Consider the following 18060-nt stretch of genomic DNA (forward strand, 5'->3'; position numbering starts at 1 on the left):
AAATTATCAATAAAAGTTAGTATATAATTAGCTCCACCTTTCGAATGCACTCTAGATGGTTCCCTAATATCAGAATGAATATAATCCAACGTTCCCTTCGTGTTATAGATTCCTATAGTGAATCGAACTCTCTTTTGCGTCCTAAAAACGCAGTGCTTACAAAAATTTAGTTTGCTAATGCCTTGCCTATGAAGAAATCCTTTTTTTTCTCAATTTTGTCATGCCGTTTTCACTCATATGCCCCAGGTGCATATGCATAGTCTAGTAACATCATCATCTGAAAAGGAAGAGGAAGCAACTCCTGCATCACCAGTAACAGTAGAGCCCTGAAAAATATATAACTTTGCAGTTTTTCTCTACCCTTTCATCACAACGAGGAAACCTTTGGAAATATTCAGAACCTCACTTTTAGCTGTGTATTTGTACCCTTTTGAATTAAGAGTACTCAACGAGATCAAATTTCTCTTCAATTCTAGAACATGTCGTACGTCACTAAGTGTTTTGACAACTCCATCAAACATCTTAACTTTAATTATTCCAACACATGCGATTTTACATGAAGCATTATTTCCCATCAAAACAACACCTTCAGATACTATTTCATAAGTTGTAAACCAATCTCAGTTGGGACTTATATGGAAGGTGCAGTCAGAATCAAGGATATACTCATCGCTCACATTAGAATTGTTGGCAGAAACAACTAGGAGTTCACCATCACTATAGTATTCTACAATATCAGCTTCACCAGATTTTTCTAGTTGTTTTTCTTTTTTATCTTGTTTTACAACTTATAGCATTCAGATTTAATGTGCTATTTCTTTTTGCAAAAATTTCAAGTTTTACCTCTGTTTGAAGATCTTGATCTACCCTTAGATTTACTACGAGGATTACGTTTCTATGTCCTTTCACAATCATCATTTGTATTTCATTCTTGTCTTCCATGAACAATAAGATTCTCTTCCTAAAAGTTGGATTTAATCACAAGATGCTCTATCTTGTCATATGAGTTCAAAGAATCATAGACCTCATCAATTGTGAGAGATTCGCGACTATACAAAATCGTGTATCTAAAGGTTGTATAGGACGGGGGCAACGAACAAGTAGAATCAACCCTAAATCTTATTTATCAAACTGAACCTCCATGGCTTCTAGGTTCGAGATAATTTTCTTAAACACAGTTAAGTGTTCGTGCACAAACGATGTTTTTCTAAATGATGAGCATAAAGACGCTACTTCATATGTAACTCGTCAGGGTCTTTGACATGCATAGCTGCTTTAGTTTTGCCCATAATGCAGCGGCGGTCTTTAAAATTTCGTTAGACAAATGAAAATGTAATTGCTTCAAGGCCTTTCGATCTTTATGTTTTTTCTCTTCATCTGTCAATGTCGAAGGCATCTTATCTATCTCCAACAGGGCACATTCCAAATCTATCTACGCAAGAACTGTTTGCATCTTTATCTGCAACAACGCGAATTTGGTGTTGCGATCCAACAATGAAATTTCATACTTTAGTGACGCCATTACCGTGATAGAGATAAGAAACCCAGAAAGCTCTAATACCAATTTGTGAAAATATAATGTCGATAATAACAATGTATCACAAAGAAAATAAAGAAAAATATAACACACAGATTTTACGTAAAAACCCTTTTGGGAAAAAAATCACGGGCAAAGGAGAAGAAAATTTACTATGTGGAATTCGAATAATTATAAGGAGTAAAGACTGCATCTATTTATAGGTTTAGAAAATCTTATTTTAATCAACATCTAATAGAAGTAATCTAGTTAGGTTGAAACACTTTATTCAAATTAATATCAAACAGATGAAGTAAACTTCTATAAGGATTCTTTTTGTGCAGCCTATATTTTATTTTAATAAGAATTTGCGTCACAACTCTAACAACAACAATGCTCATACGATTGAGTTAAGACTCAACCGACATGTTAATTAAAGTTTTAGAATTTAATAATTTGTCTATGCGATGAAATAATTTATTGTATTTAATAATAATTATATTGAATTATTTCTTTATCTATATTTTAAAATAAATAATAACATTATTATGAAATTCAAACATAACAATATAAAGTTAAATCAAATTTTTAAAAAGTAGTTAAATCAAATAATTATCAATCATCATTGTTCAATAATTTCTTTCTTAATTTTATTGTATTTTAAAAATAAATACATGGTATAAATTACTTTTCTCGTTTAGAATATTAAAACATAATTGTTTCATAATTAATAAAGAAAATTTACAAGAAGAATTTACAATTTTTAAAACTAAAATTAGTTTCATTGAAAATATATATTTGTAATTATTGTAATTATTTATTATTAATTTTTCAAATTTAAATGAGATTAGATAATTTGTAAGTAATTTATTTGTTACTTTTCATAATTTTTTTTGGTGATAGTGAAAAAATAAAATAAGTACAGATGATATAAGCTAGCTTAATCCCTCAAACGGGAATACTTCAAAAATTCGCAATCCATGGCTTCCCCAATGTGCCAGCTTGACCAGATTATCAGTATCCTGATTGTCCCCTCTAGAAATATGAGAAATACTCCAACGCTTAAACTGTGACAACAACTAAAGAATCCTCTTTATCAAGGATGAATTAGATCCTCTCGTAAGTCTCTTTTGAATAACCTTAGCTACCTCAAGGCTATTGGTCTGGATTAACACGTGGTCATAGCCCCGATCAACAAATATGCCTAAACCATTCAAGATGCCTCAAAGTCCAACCTCCAACACTGAATAGCTCCCCAATAATATATTAAAACCAATAATCCACTTTCCATTTCAGTTTCTCATGATTCCCTTTGCAACTGCAAAATCATTCCCATATCTTACAGAACCATTAGTATTCAAACAGGCCCAACTCTCAACCAAATGTGTGCAATGAGTCGAAATCTGAGTCGAACATGTTAAGGCCCTACCAAATAAAGCAAAATGTTTGGCCCAGCTATAAGAAACCTTAACATAATAATCATTACTCCAAAAAAGACCCTGGAATATGAAGAGATTACGATTATTCCAAATATGCCAAATAATAACCCCAAATAAGCATTGCCAATTAACCTTACCAAAACGAAAATTTTGACAGTTTTGTAAGTTTAAGGTGAGCCAATATTATAGATTGTCAGAGTAAAATATGTTACGCCAATCATAAGGGATTAAAAGATTCCAAATGTTTGGCGCTGTAGTATTGTCCTTAATAGCATGCAACACATCTTCCGAGATATGCCCACAAACCCTACACATTGAATTGTGCCCGAGACCTCGATGAACTCTCTCTACGTTAGTTAGTAACCTCTGCTTGAACGTAAGCCAAATGAAAAATCTAACCCCTTGAGGTCCTTGAAACTTTTAAGGAATCCGCCACACCTCTTCCTTTGGTTTCTAAGACATTTTTCGAAGTTTCCCATAGATGTTTTTAACGAAAAATGAGCTTGTTGAAGTGCCTTCACAGATAATTCTATCAATTCCTACTACCGGATATGGTGGGGAGACCCTTGTAATCTTACGAACTATCACCTTAGACAATCAGAGTCAAAATAGATCCATATTCCAACTTGCCATTACATAGAACCATATCATTCAAAACCCATTCCAAATCAAGGTTTGTATGATCAAGAATTATATTGACAAGAGGCCTCACACATGGTACCCATGGATCATGCCAACATATGACACTTTTCCCATCTCCCATTGACCAAAGCAGATTCTCTCGAATAAGTGGCTAAACTTTACTGAGGGCTCTCCACAAGAACGAACTCCTTCTGTGCGTTAGGGATTTGGGCAAACCTTTTGCAACTCCATATTTAGCTTAGAGAACCTGGGCCCAAAGAGTTTTAGAATCTGCTATAAGTTTGTAACCTAGCTTCAACATAAAAGACGTGTAATGGTCCTGAAGCTTTCAAAAACTGTGACCTCCATGATCTTTAGGCTGACATACGTCTTTTCAACTAACTAAAGCCACTTTTCTACCACTACTCGAAGATCCCCAAAACAAATTGACGCACCATACATTCAATTTCCTCACAAAGACTTTTGGGTATCATCATTGATTGCATGAAATAACTGGTAATCACCAATAAAACCAATTGAGCTAGAGTGACCCTAACGCTAAAGACAACGACCTTGTATCCCAACTCTATAATTTGCTTTGAACCTTGTCCACAACAAACCACAAAGTGTTATTTGTTACTATTTCATGAAACAAAGGTACGCCCAAATAGTTCCCAAGATTTTGAACTTCTAAAAACCAATAAAACTACCTACTCTACCTCCTAGAGCCTCACTTACACCATCAAAAAAGTAGATATTAGTTTTAGTAGCATTAATTTTGTGCCCAAGATAATCACAAAGACTATTTAATATTCTCTTCATGATTGTGGCTTAACTTTTTTTTTTTTACTTGGCCAAACAAAATCAAATCATTTGTAAAAAAGGTGAGAGAGGAGAAGAGCTGATCGAGATAAACGAATAGGTCTCCAACACCCAGAATTGATACTTCAGTGGATACTATGACTGAGCCATTCTATGCACAAAAGAAAGATGTACCCCTCTAGTCAGTCGAAACTTCCAGGATGGTGTTTCGTTCCACAGAATCTACATAATGGAAGTTTTGATAGCAGACATAAAAACATTATTTAAAAAATTTGGAATACCTACAACTTGAAAGGATGCTTCAATAAACTTCTATCACACACAATCATATGCCTTCTTGAAATCAATCTTGATTGCAAACCAATTACTAGACTTTTGCTTAATTCTCATGGAGTAAAACACTTCCTGAGCAATAATAATATTGTCGATAGTGCTTCTTCCTGCAATAAAACCACTCTGCTCTTGGCCAATAATTCTTGGGAAGACCAACTTAAACTAGTTGACAATAATCTTCATTACCAACTTATAAAGAACCGAACACTAACTGATAGGTTGAAACTGAGAAAAACATTATGATTCGGAACATTGGGAATAAGAACAATTAAAGTGTTGTTTAGCTCTGGGTCATTTTTCCCCTGCAAAAATACTTTTGACCAATCCACAAACTGAGCTCCCAAGATGATCCCATTGGCTCTGAAAGAAAAGATCATGGAATCCATCACTTCCCGGATCCTTTAGAGGCCCCAAATCAAACAAAGCAGACTTTATCTCCTCATTAGAGATAGGCTTACTTAAAAATTAGACCTCGCTATCCTCAAGCTGTGGGAATGAACTAGTAGAAAGTCCCCTTATCGGTCACAGATTTTCACTATATAGATTCTTGAAGAAGCAAATTGCCTCATGTTGCAAGCCTTCCTTATCAAAGATCCATACCTCTACCTCAGTTTTCGAAGTCGTAATCCAATTCTGCTTTCTTCTTCCAAGAGTGCACCTGTGAAAAAATTAGTATTTCAGTCACCCAAAGAGAGCCAATCACATATCGCCTTCTATTTCCAAAGAAGTTCTTTATGGCACAAAACCTGTTCCAGCTCCTCCTTAACTTCTAAATCCAACTTAAGTAGAGAATTTGACTAGGAACAATCTATTTCCCATTGAATACAGTTAAGCTTTTGAAGCAGGCTTTTTTTTTTTTGAAACCCAATGTGACCATATACCTGTTTGTTCCACTCTTTTAGTTGATTCGTAAAGTTTGCCACTGTATTGAACATCGAGCCATTAAAGTTCCCATTCTTCTTAACAAAGTAAAAAAATTTCCAGTGTTCAATCCATCTTGCCAGAAAACGAAAAGGTGATCCCATAACAGAATGAAGCATAGGTTGAAGAGTCAAGACCAAAGGCCTGTGATCAGCTATGAGTCTGGAGAGGTGAGTCACAAAATAATTTGGGAAAGACACAAGCCACACATAATTTTCGATAGCTCTGTCAAGTCGTTCATAGACTCCACTTCTACAACACGTGAATGGAGCACATTTGAATCCAAAATCATGAACCCCTGTCGAATCTACAAAGTTCCCAAAATAAGAATATCTTTTTCCACTAACTCGCCCACCCTTCTTTTCACTGGAGGCTAAAAGTGCGTTAAAATCTCCAACTACCATCCAATGATAGCCATTACCCAAAAAATTCGCCTTTAAAGCATCCCAAAGACACCTCCGTTTACGACAATTAGGGCTACTGTAAACAAAAAAGAACAAAAATAGGTCGTTGAGGAACTATCAAAAACACAAGTCAACTTTTCCACTATTAACTATTATTTCTAAAAGACCAATAATATCCGATTTATACTCCTGATTATACTCATGAAAAATCCACGGAAACTTGTTACTAACACACCCTTAAAAGTTCCAAGAAAAAATAGATAAACTCATATATTAATAAAAATAAAGAAAGTTAGAAAACTAACCGCAAATACTGGTAAATAGCCTTCTTCACGGCTTTTCCCATCACGGTTCAAATTTCCCTTCTCAATCTCAATGTCAATCTGCGAGCAAATGAGTTTGGCCATGGAGTTCATAGAATCTGATAATGGAACCCTCGCATTACTAGAGTTTTTAAAACATCCCCCATGGTTCAAAATGATTTTGTTGATAACGCCGCCACTACAGACAGATCCACCCTTAGCCCTTGATCCTTCCCTTTTGAAATCAAAATTCCTTTATACCTCCCAATCAAATCAGCATCTTCATTGGAACTAATAATTTTGGGTACCTTATTCTCCTTGAAAATAACAGCTGAATATCTCCTAGGGTCGAGGACCTCACTGTTAAGTTTCACCACTGCCTCCACTGGATCATTGGAAGTTGGATTAAAATGAGAATTAACACCCAACATGGTCAAATCATCATTAATATTCGAAACCCCCAAATTCTGCATTTGCTTCGTACCAACTCCCTTCACCAAAGCCAAGGAATTATCCAAGTTACCCTTATTCTCCAAGCCCCCATCTCCTCAGCCTTGTTGTCCAAGCCTAAATAAATTTGAACTTTCGATTTTTGCAATTTCCAAAACCCACGAATTTGGATCTTCCATTGGTGGTCCATTTAGTATGTCCATATTATTTGATCTAGGCCCAAAGTCCACCACATTAACATCCCCATTTGATGTCCCTGGCTTAGCCGAATTAAGCTTCCCCAAAACACTAAGGGCATGTTTGGTTGGATGTAATGGCTATGCCATTACATGCCTATTACCACCCTATTCTGCAGCCCCACATAAACCAATGTTTGGTTCGATGGAATACCCTATTACGGGAATATTCCATTCTGGGCTTAAACAGAGATTTTTAGGGATTTCTATTCCCTTCCCCCATCACCGTTTAGCTAATCGTTACTTCAGGAATTCTATTTTGCCCTTACCAAAACTTCACCTCAAAAACACTCTCAATCGACAGCTATTTCACGTACCTTCGACTCAAAGATTCCTCTCCTCATCCAAGGTCGTAAATATTTTTGCTTCGCTTCTTTCATATCATCTTCATTTTTGCCTTTTCATTTTTGTTTTATGGTTAAACGAGTTTCTTCCTTCGATTCATTGAAAGAAACAATGGCGTAACCTTGTAGAGTATCTCAACGATCTCACTCAAATCGGTAAAAAATCGCGTTTGAAGCCCGTGCAAGTCCCTTCATTCTTTTCCATTTCGGATTATCATTGTGTGAACATAATGATTACGATCATTGGCTTCTTTCTTTTTTTTTTTCAGATCATAATCTCTATATGGCTTGGCATACATAAATCGATTTTGATTCTGCCATGAGATTAAGTTATTTCAATTATAGATGCATATTTCTGCCGATTTTTGTGCCTTTTTCCCTCTTTTCTATACTGCATGTGAAGTCTACATTTTGATTCTGCCATGAGTCGATTACCAAGTTTTGATAAGAAAGCATATTATTGGTAGAAGATATGCAATTATGCATTATGATTAACCTACTAAGAAGTTGAGAACCTAAAAAAAAGATTTTTTTGTTAGTGTTTATAATGATTAATATTATTGGAAGATTCTTAAGCCTCCATAATCCATATAATCTTCTTGTACCGCATGAAACATTGATATAGCTTAGCGCTGCTACAAAAACATTGATATAGATCTTTTTGGTTTGGTAAAATTGCTTATTTAAGTTTTTACATATTGATAAAATTTAATTAATGAAAGATTAAATTTTTGTTTTGGCTCCCAAAATTATTTAGTTCAATTTGTCCCTTCACTATAAAATTTGTGGCTTTGCCCTTGAATTATGTTAGAGGAAAATAGGGGACAAATTGAACATGGAGAGTGTTGTTTGGAAATTTCCAAAACTGGGAAATAAAGCATGGACAATTTCTCACCTTTACTGGTGGAATGAGATTTATTCAAAATGAATATATGTATGTACTTTTACATCAAGCGCACAATTAGTCTATTGTAGACTCCATCAACCCCAATAATGGAGAAGTGACATGTGTGTTCCAAGCATAATAGTGGGGGTGAATTTGTGGAAATCTGAGTCATGGAAAAGTTTCATCCTTAAAGACTACACCCACCCTATTATGGAGTCTCTGTAAGCCATTGGAAATGTGATGTGGATTTAGTTTGGATGCATCCATGGCAGGGAAACACACATGCCATTTTTGTAACAAACTGTTTTGCTCCACATAAGTTTAAATATAAATATCACCCACCCTTTTCTTTTCGCTTAAGTTATGTTCCATAACCAATCTGGTTAAAATATTTTGGTAAGTGTTGCTACAAAAACTTAAAATTTGAACTTATTATTTTATATTTGGAGTGGTAGAATGATCCATATTCAGTTATTATTAAAAAAAATTCTTGTCCATTTCTGGATTGCCTGATTGGTTTCTCTTTCTCTTAACTGTTTGATCGCATTGGCTTTATGCTTACGGTATACACTCATCCTAATAAAATTCACTCTTTGCATCACTTAATTGCTTCATCATTATAGAATATATTAACATTCTTTTTCCTTTTCTGTTAATTCATCATTTTCATAACGATATCAAAGTTAAAGGTTACTCCATCTGATACAAGTTTATTGCTTTTGATTTACTGGCTTTTAGTTACCGACATGTGATATATAGGATCTTATTATGGACTCGAAAAGTTGTCCATCGTCTATTTTTTTTGAAGATGTTGTCTACACATTGTCCCCTTTAGACACAAATCGCTATCGTGGTAGGCTTGCATGTTAAACAAAATGCTTGACGTAAGACACCTGCTCAAAATTCTAGTATTTGTGCTTTCGTATGTATCCCAACTCTTAGAAGAGGAGCGCAAGTCTGGATCATGCATTTCAAGCCTATTCAGTTCACTTTTCCTTTTAGCAGCGTTAGTAACTGTTCAGTTCACAACATAGTAAGTTTACAGCTTGGTTGACAGAAGCGTGATGTAGAAGTTAACCATTGGTATCTGCAATGCAGCCACATGGTTTCTTTAACTGCTCCCCGGCGGTCGATGCTCCTCTTAGCATGACTATTTATACTTATATGGTGTTAGCATGTTCTTTTTTTGGGGAGATTGTCTTTAAGTTGATGGAATTGACTATTTTTGCCTTGAATTTTCTAGGGAAAATCATTAGGGGAAAGTTTGTTCTTTTTAGGGTACATTATTATACGAATTCATATTCATCTTATACGAATTTTCTATGGAAAATCATTATACGAATTAATTTAACAGAACAACTTAACCTGTTATATTATTAGGGTCATTAATAAAAGTGGAAGAAACAACCTTCAAACAAGTGGTGGGCTGAGAGTGAAGTCTGTACAAACTTTGACTGTCTTGATTCTTATTACAAAGTTACTTTGAGATTTTGAGATTGGTCAATTGTTTTTATTCTTTTTAAAACAAGTAAAAATAAGAGGGAAACGAATGGTAAAAATATTATAAAAGATGTTATATTAATAATCGGATTGTATTTTATTTTTTATTTAAAAAAATAAATAAATTAATTTTTGCATGTTAGATTAAATTGTAAATTAACCATTTTATTAAAAATTTTATTATTTTTACGGTTAAAACTAATACATGTATGTCAACATAAGTTTATTTTCTACTAAATCTCATTAAAAAAATTAAACTATTATTTATTATCATATTAAAAAATTAAATATAATATATTTATATAATTTCTATAATTAAACCTATGAGAAAGGGTAATATATTTGTATTATGGTATTTGAATGGTCCCATGGCTGAAATTATAAGTGAGGAGATAAAGGCTTTTTTTTTAAAGAATAATAAATATTTACAATGCTTGTCAGCTCAATATGAACTGTTGAATAAAACACTTTATAGGAATTGAAGATCTTGAACTGCGAAATAAAACACTCTATATGATTGATGGTATGTTGAGAATTTTGTATTCGAACTTTTACTAATATACTTTGTAAAAGCTTCATATTATACTTTCTTGTTGAGATAATCTTTGACTTTGACCTTTCTTACCAATATGTATAAACTATATTTACTTTTCTTACAATTGTACATTTTCAAGGATTACATCCTTTCATGTCTCAATTTTAGGTAAAGAAAATAAAGTTATATATTTTAGTATAATCTCAATTTTAGTCTTCAGCGGTTACATCTTATTAAAAATAAAAATAACCCCCGAAGTTCTTATAGCAAATCAATTATCACAATGTTGAGACTAATACTACTTTGTTAAACCACATTAAATTAAATTGTACCGTTAAGTTGGAATCTAGTTTATGGATGAATACGAATTAATCAACCCTTCAAATAATAGTAATGATTTTAAAAATCAAAGTTTGAAATTTTGTAATTTGGATGTTGATGTATTTCAAGATTAGATGTTCATTATTAATTTCTCTTTTAATGTTCAAGATATTATTATTTGCTAAACAAAGAGTTGATTTTGTTGAATGAAATTTGATAAATATGTATTGTTTATTTTTCTTTGACAGTGCGTTATTACTTCCTTTTCTTATTTGGCTTGCTTGATTGCTTCCTCTACTCACAGTTGAGCTTCTTGTACTCACTAAACTACTATAAGTTCTTTAATCAATTAAATTCTTTGATTTTTTTTTTTTACTTTTATTGAAATTAGTATTGAAGAAATGTGACCTTTTTACCATGATTTGAAGATATGTAACACTTTAATATCTTGCAGTAATGGCTCGTCTGCCTTTAATAGTACAAAGTGTAAGGCGTAAAAGAATTGGTCTTGCAGTGACAATATGGTTGCAAATGTGTACAGTTGCAAGTTGGTTCTTACTTACATTGGGTGCCATCCATAGCTTACATACTTATAGACCAAGGATTAGATCCTATATTTTAGATTTTTATGCAAAACGAGATTATGTGAAAAGACTTGTATATGCTAGTGACGAGACCTGTATTGAACAAGTTAGGATGAATAGAACTACCTTTTTTAAACTATGTGAGATGTTACAAACTTTAGGGGGATTGAAGTCGTCAAGGAACATGCTTATTGATGAGCAAGTGGCAATGTTTTTACATATCATTTCTCATCATCTTAAAAATCGAGTTATCAAGCATCACTTTAATAGGTGCGGGAAATAGTTAGCGATCATTTCACAATGTTTTAAATGTTGTCATCGCTTACAAGATGTGCTATTTAAAAGCGAGCCAATTACAACTAATTCTCTGCACCCAAGGTGGAAATGGTTCAAGGTATTGGAGTGAGTTCTATATATAGCTCGTACATAATTTAGTTGAGTTAGATTTAAATATAGTATCCTAACTCGAGGTTTTATACATGTGATGTAGAATTGTTTAGGTGCTTTAGATGGAACCCACATCAATATTAGGGTTCCAACAGTTGATAAACCTAGGTATCGAACGCGAAAAGGTGACATAGCAACAAATATGTTAGGTGTTTGTACACCTGATATGCATTTTGTTTATGCTCTTCCTGGTTGGGAAGGTTCTATTGCAGATGGAAGGGTTCTTCGAGATGCCATTAGTAGGAGACATGGATTAAAAGTTCCTCATGGTAAAGTGCAAAATTAAAGGACTTTGAATAAATCTTTAAGATCATACTTTTTTGGGAAATTAATCATGACAAATAGTTTTTTTTATAGGTTGTTATTATCTAGTTGATGCTGGATACACAAATTGTGAGGGATTTCTTGCACCTTTTAGAGGACAAAAATATCATTTGAATGAGTGGCGTCAGGGTTACCAGCCAAGTTCTCCGGAAGAATTTTTCAATATGAAACATGCTTCAGTAGCGTAATGTTATTGAAAGATGCTTTGGGTTATTAAAACTTAGATGGGGAATACTTAGGAGTCCATCGTTTTATCCTGTGAGGTGCACAATAGAATCATTATTGCCTGTTGTTTGCTCCATAATTTTATTCGAACCTATATGAGTCTTGATCCTATTGAAGCAGAGTTGGGAGAAGGATTACCTAGTAATGTGATAGATGACGATGATTCGAATATCGTTAATATTCATCCATCAGATGCATGGGCTACTTGGAGGATGGAACTAGCCAACCAAATGTTCGATGAATGGCAAGCATCTACAAATTAGTTAGGTTTAGGGTAAAAGTAGTAAACGTTAATTTGTTTATGTTATTTCATGAATCTAGTTTATGAAACTTTGGTGATGTTTGAATTATTTTTTTGTATTGTACTAGACTTGTTGAATTATAAATTATTTTGTATTGATTCATCATGTGTTATAATTTTATAAAGTGTTCACTTTTGATTCATAATATTGAACTTATGTTTAATTTTTTTCCTTAAGATAATTATGTCGTGTTTTCACAAGCAAGTGTTTTTCCCAAAATTCTCGAGGAACCAAAAGGAAATGGCTTCGGAAGAAGATGTTTGTGTTGGTTGCTGTATGGTCGACTTGCACAATGTTGGAACCTTTAATGTCGATACTGATTTAAAGCGGTTATTTAAATGAGTTGGAAAAAATGTTAGAAAAAGTTTTACCCGATGCCAAGTTGAAGGCTAAACCTAATCTTGAATCGAGGATTAGGACATTGAAAAGGGATTGGTCAATCGTTTATGACATGCTCAGCGGAAAAAACAATAGCGGTTTTGGTTGGGATGAGCATAGGCAGCTTGTTGTTGCTGAAGATGCGGTGTGGAACTCATATATAAATGTAAGAATTATTTCAAGTCTTTATTATCTTAACTTGACCAAACTTATATCTACTATGAATTCTTCTTTTTTTCAGAGCCATAAAGAAGCCGCTCAATTCAAACATTGTAGTTTCCCTTATTATGACCAACTTACAGCCATCTACGCAAAAGATCGAGCCACTGGGAAAGATGCTCAAACAGCCACTGATATTATTGAAGAAATAGATGCTGAGGATGTAGCTACTACAAATACTCATGAAGAAAGAAATGATTTACATGGATGCGAAGCTGATGTTTCTTTGGATGACATGGATCTTTCAGGCACACAACAACAACCGGCTATAAACCAAGGTGATTCCACATTTTCAAAGAAGAAGAAAAAGACTTCTGATGCAAGTGATCATATTTCATCTACTTCATTTAATGATGCTGCCACTTTATTAGCGGAAAAGATCGAGACCGTTGGTGTTGAAATCAGTAGGAGTATTGCCTCCGAGGTGCTAATTCAACAAAGGTCAGAAATGACACTTCAAGAAAGTGCTCTAAAATTATATCCAATGTTATGTGAAGTAGAAGGTTTAACTGAGGATGAGCGCTATCGCGCATTGAGCAAAATTCCAGATAATCCAACGCAAATGCTCATTTTCTTTAGTTTACCTTCTTCTGTGCGATTGGGATGGGTCAGAAGATTTCTTGCTGACCATTAAAAAATCATAGTTGTGTTGATGATATTTTGGTAACTTTTTGTGTTTGTAATAGTTGGATGGTATAATGACATGATAGAATGTCATTACAATGTTGTAACTTTTTGAGGTTGTAAAATTTTATAACATATGGATTATGACATATAAACTAATGAAATCATGTCACTTTTTGTTAATATATGAATATTATGTTTGGATGTGAAATATGATTCTCAAGTTATTTATTACTTCTTATATTTTACTTTTTATTGTAGAATAATCAAATTATTTGTTTCACTTATGATATTTTAGCACATTATGTAGTGCAGTTTAAAAATAATAAAGTAGATTATATATTATTTTTATACTATTATATATTATGGTTTTTTAATTCATTTAATAATAATTATATAAAGAATTTTATTAAATTATATTTAGTAATAATCATGTTAAAATATGATTAAATTATATTTAGTAATAAGCTTGAACTTCAAGCATTTTTCCTTCATATTTTACCCGGGTATAATACGTTGCTGCTGGTGCTCTGTTTGAAATTCTTACTTTACCCGGTTAAAGTGTGTTGAAACTCCAACATTTTTATTAAATTATTTTAATAATAATTTTATTAAAATTTAATAATAATAACAATAATCATATGATATGCTAAACTCATTTTTTATATTGGCAATTGTGACCTAAGACAACAGTGAAAGGCTAGATTAAAACAAATATATTAGGCATTAAAATAATATATATTTTAATAACATTATTAATATAATTATTAATAATATTTAATAATAATTTTATATTAAAATTATTATTAAATATTATTAATAATTATATTAATAATGTTATTAAAATATATATTATTTTATTAAATTATATTTAATAATAATTATATTAAAATATAATTAAATTATTTATTTTATTTTTATTAAAATATATGTATCAATAATCTTATTAAAATTTAATAACAATAATCATCTACTAACAAAAATTCATTAAGGGTACTTTAGTCATTTTAGCCTTTTTCTTATGCTATTACAACATCATTCCATTCAACCAAACATAAGAATTCTATTACAGCTCTATTCCATTCCATTCAACCAAACAGGTTGAATTATCGATTCTGACTCTATTCTATTACAGCTCTATTCCATTACAGCTCTATTCAATTACAGCCCTATTCCATTACAGTGAACCAAACGTACCGTAAAAATGTTTATCATTTTCGTCACTAACTCAAAATTTTTATTAGCCCTAAGTGGTGCTCCTTGTCCCTTCTCCTTTAAGAAAACTCCTTTTTGAAAATTTACTCCCAACAAATTAACCGCCGCTGCGCCATTTTCTGATGTTTCAATTTCCAGTGAATTCAAGGCACATTCCCCAGTTACCTTATCAATGATTTGACGATTCCTTAAATTGCACCTGGATTTTTGTTCGACCAGCATCCATGGCCCAAAGGCATCAACCGGCTCCACCGCCTTGTCATTTTCCGATGGGGTTCCCGCTGTCAAAACTAAACCCACTACTGTGTTGTTCGCTAAGCCAGAGCCAAGGCAAAGGTTTTGCAAGTGTCAGAACCTGCCACACAAAAAACACACTAACAGAAGTGATTCGAATTCAATCCTCTGAACCATGCCATTAACTTGGATCTGAGAGTTAGAGGTTTTCCAGCAAATTTCCCCCTTGAGCCCTTGTTCGTCTGAAAATCAAGTTTAATGACCTTACCTATTAATCCCTCTATTTCCTCAAGAACACGCTATTTGTAAAGATAGTCGGGTAGATCAGGTAACCGAACCCAAACCATAGTATTGCTGGGAAAAGCCTGAAAGGGATTAAATTCCGAAGTCCACGATTGGACTGTGAGATACTGCCCGAGCACGATCATGGCCCCTAGGTAAGAACTTTCTCGTAATCATCTCGGCTTTGAAATTTAACCAGGAAGTATCCATTCTCCACATCCATGAGATGGAATTGTTGCTAGGGTTTCCAAAAGGTGTGGATCCTATTTTGCAATAGAGTATATGATAGGTTCCGACCCAATAACTTAACCACCACTGTGGTCGCCATATCTCTAACGAGATTTTGTTGAACCCTTTCAGATAAGTTGATTGTCCAAATTCCATTAACATTAGACTTCGTGACATCTCCTTCTATAAACTCAAAGTCTTCATCACAACTAGATCTGAAAGTCCCTTGGCCCAAAACTTTGTCTCTCCAAGACATTCCTGGTGTTAGAGTTGAATCTAGACTTTTTTTAGTGTTTCGATTGGTTATCACCTCTAGTGTACTCAATCATCTCCAATCAGTCATAAGCTTTAATACTTTTTACTTTCATAAAATTTTGATTGTAAGGTTGATGACGAAAAATATATTTAATATGAATAGTATACAATTATATGAAAAGTGATAAACATGTCAAATTGCATATTTTTTGTGCTTAATTTGGTTTATTGATGAACTGAACCTGCTAATTAAGTGTTTTTATGATTTAATTCTTGTCAAGGATGCAATTGATCAAAAACAAGCTGAAAAGGGGCCAAATTAGAAGAAAATTAGTGGAATGGGCCAAAGCGAAAAGATGGAGCAAGCCAAAGATTAGTTATAAATTTGACTTTGTAAAAAGCCAAAAATAGGAAATTCTATTTTAAGTTTATTTTAATTTTATTTATTTTAATTATTATTATTTTAGATTCTATATTAATTTTCTTAAGCTATTTTTAGTAAACCCTATCTATATAAATAGGGTGTTTTAGTTCTTAGGAAATCATCCATTAATCAATTGTCTTTACATTCCTATTTCATTTTAGAATTCCATCATCCACCTTATTTTCTTTTTCTTAATTCAATTGAGCATTAGATTATTTTGTCTTCGTTTTACAAAATTTGTCTAATTCTCTTTGCAAATATTTTTCCTATCCATTTCCACAACCTTTTTTCATATAATTTCTATTATTTCCATAACCTTCAAGCATAATTAAATTCATGCCACACTAAACCTCTTTCAGTTTTAAGTCGGTGTTAACCCCGTCAAAAACCCGTGAGTTACGAACCCGAGCTGTTTAACTCTCAAATTTCGATATTTATTATTTCTCCGGATTAAGAGTATGACTTCATCAACTCACAAAGTCTAGATAACACTAAGTCAAAAAAGATGTCGTTTGAGTTAGTGTGGCTAGACGTACAGTTGGAATTCCGAAAGGATCGATTGTCTAATTGGTCTTCCGTGAACACATCGGCGTGCCAAGTGGGGATTGCTGTTTGGTTCCGTCAAGGGAAGTAGTAACCGGATTTAAATGTCCCAAACGTTTGAAGGCATTGGTTCAAGCTAGGCTCTTCTAGAACGCAAAACTGCTGGAGTTCTAAATCACAAACGTTTCGTAGGTTGTTCGATCGGTAAGGGTTAGTTATAACTAGCTATAACTAATTTTGAGGAACGGGTCAAAGACGGGAAAACCCGTGCTTAAGGCTGAGTTAAGTTTTATTGGTTTTCCTTTAAATTATTTCGTTATTTATTTTTATTTCATCTTTTACTTTTTACTTTTTACGTTTTCTTGTGTTTATTTCAGGTTTCATATTTTATTCAAACGTTGCAGAATATTGGTGGAATCGATGACCATAAAAAGTTTATCTTTTAAATTTCCAAGAGGACAATAAAATATATTTAATATGTGAAATTAATTTATTTTTTAATACGTTTTAAAATATAATTTCCATAATTTTTTAGATAGTTAATGCATAATGGAGATTTTGTACTTTTAAATTAATTGATTCTAAATCCTCAATTAAATTTTTTATTAATTGATAATTACATATGCCAATTTTGTAGAATGACAAATGACAAATTGTTAGAAATGTTTTATTATATCGCAACATCATATATATATATATATATATATATATATATATAAAAGATTGGATAATCATTCTTAAATTTTATCTAAATAATTATCTTTTAAAAGAAATAATATTATTGAGTGTATTTTTATATTCTTGTATTTTTATATAAAATTTATAAAAACAATTCAACTAATAATAAATCTAGAAAAAAAAGATAATGAGACTTAAGACACTAATATTTCCAAAATTTCAATTCTGTCCATTCAATCAAAATATTGTTGACTTTTCATAATTTTTATATAATTCCTTTTACCATCTTGCGGACATGACGTATAATTTAGTACAGTTATAAAATTTCTAATTAAGTTCGTCTCATAAGTTAATTGTATATCAACTTAAGTAAAAAATTATAAATTATTTTTAAATAAAGCAACAAATCACATATATATTTATATTATATTACAAACTTTTTAAATAAACAAGTGTGTTTACTTTAAA

At 32.5% G+C, this 18060-nt stretch overlaps 1 protein-coding gene across 2 annotated transcripts; it reads right to left on the reverse strand.

Moving 5' to 3' along the window:
* Nucleotides 1-2363: 2363 nt before the first annotated feature.
* LOC108474702 (uncharacterized) lies at nucleotides 2364-6994 on the reverse strand. Of its 2 annotated transcripts, XM_017776703.2 has the most exons (3): nucleotides 6362-6993; nucleotides 5613-6132; nucleotides 2364-5389 (listed from the first exon to the last, which is right to left on the reverse strand). In XM_017776703.2, exons 1-3 carry the CDS (start codon nucleotides 6400-6402, stop codon nucleotides 5339-5341), a joined length of 612 nt encoding a protein of 203 aa, XP_017632192.1. In that variant the 5' UTR covers nucleotides 6403-6993; the 3' UTR covers nucleotides 2364-5338. The 2 variants fall into 2 exon arrangements, with proteins under 2 accessions (XP_017632192.1, XP_017632191.1); XM_017776702.2 differs by having other exon boundaries at nucleotides 2364-6132; nucleotides 6362-6994.
* Between the last annotated feature and the right edge of the window lie 11066 nt (nucleotides 6995-18060).

This window comes from Gossypium arboreum, chromosome 3 (assembly GCF_025698485.1).
Source record: "Gossypium arboreum isolate Shixiya-1 chromosome 3, ASM2569848v2, whole genome shotgun sequence".
Lineage (NCBI taxonomy): Eukaryota > Viridiplantae > Streptophyta > Magnoliopsida > Malvales > Malvaceae > Gossypium > Gossypium arboreum.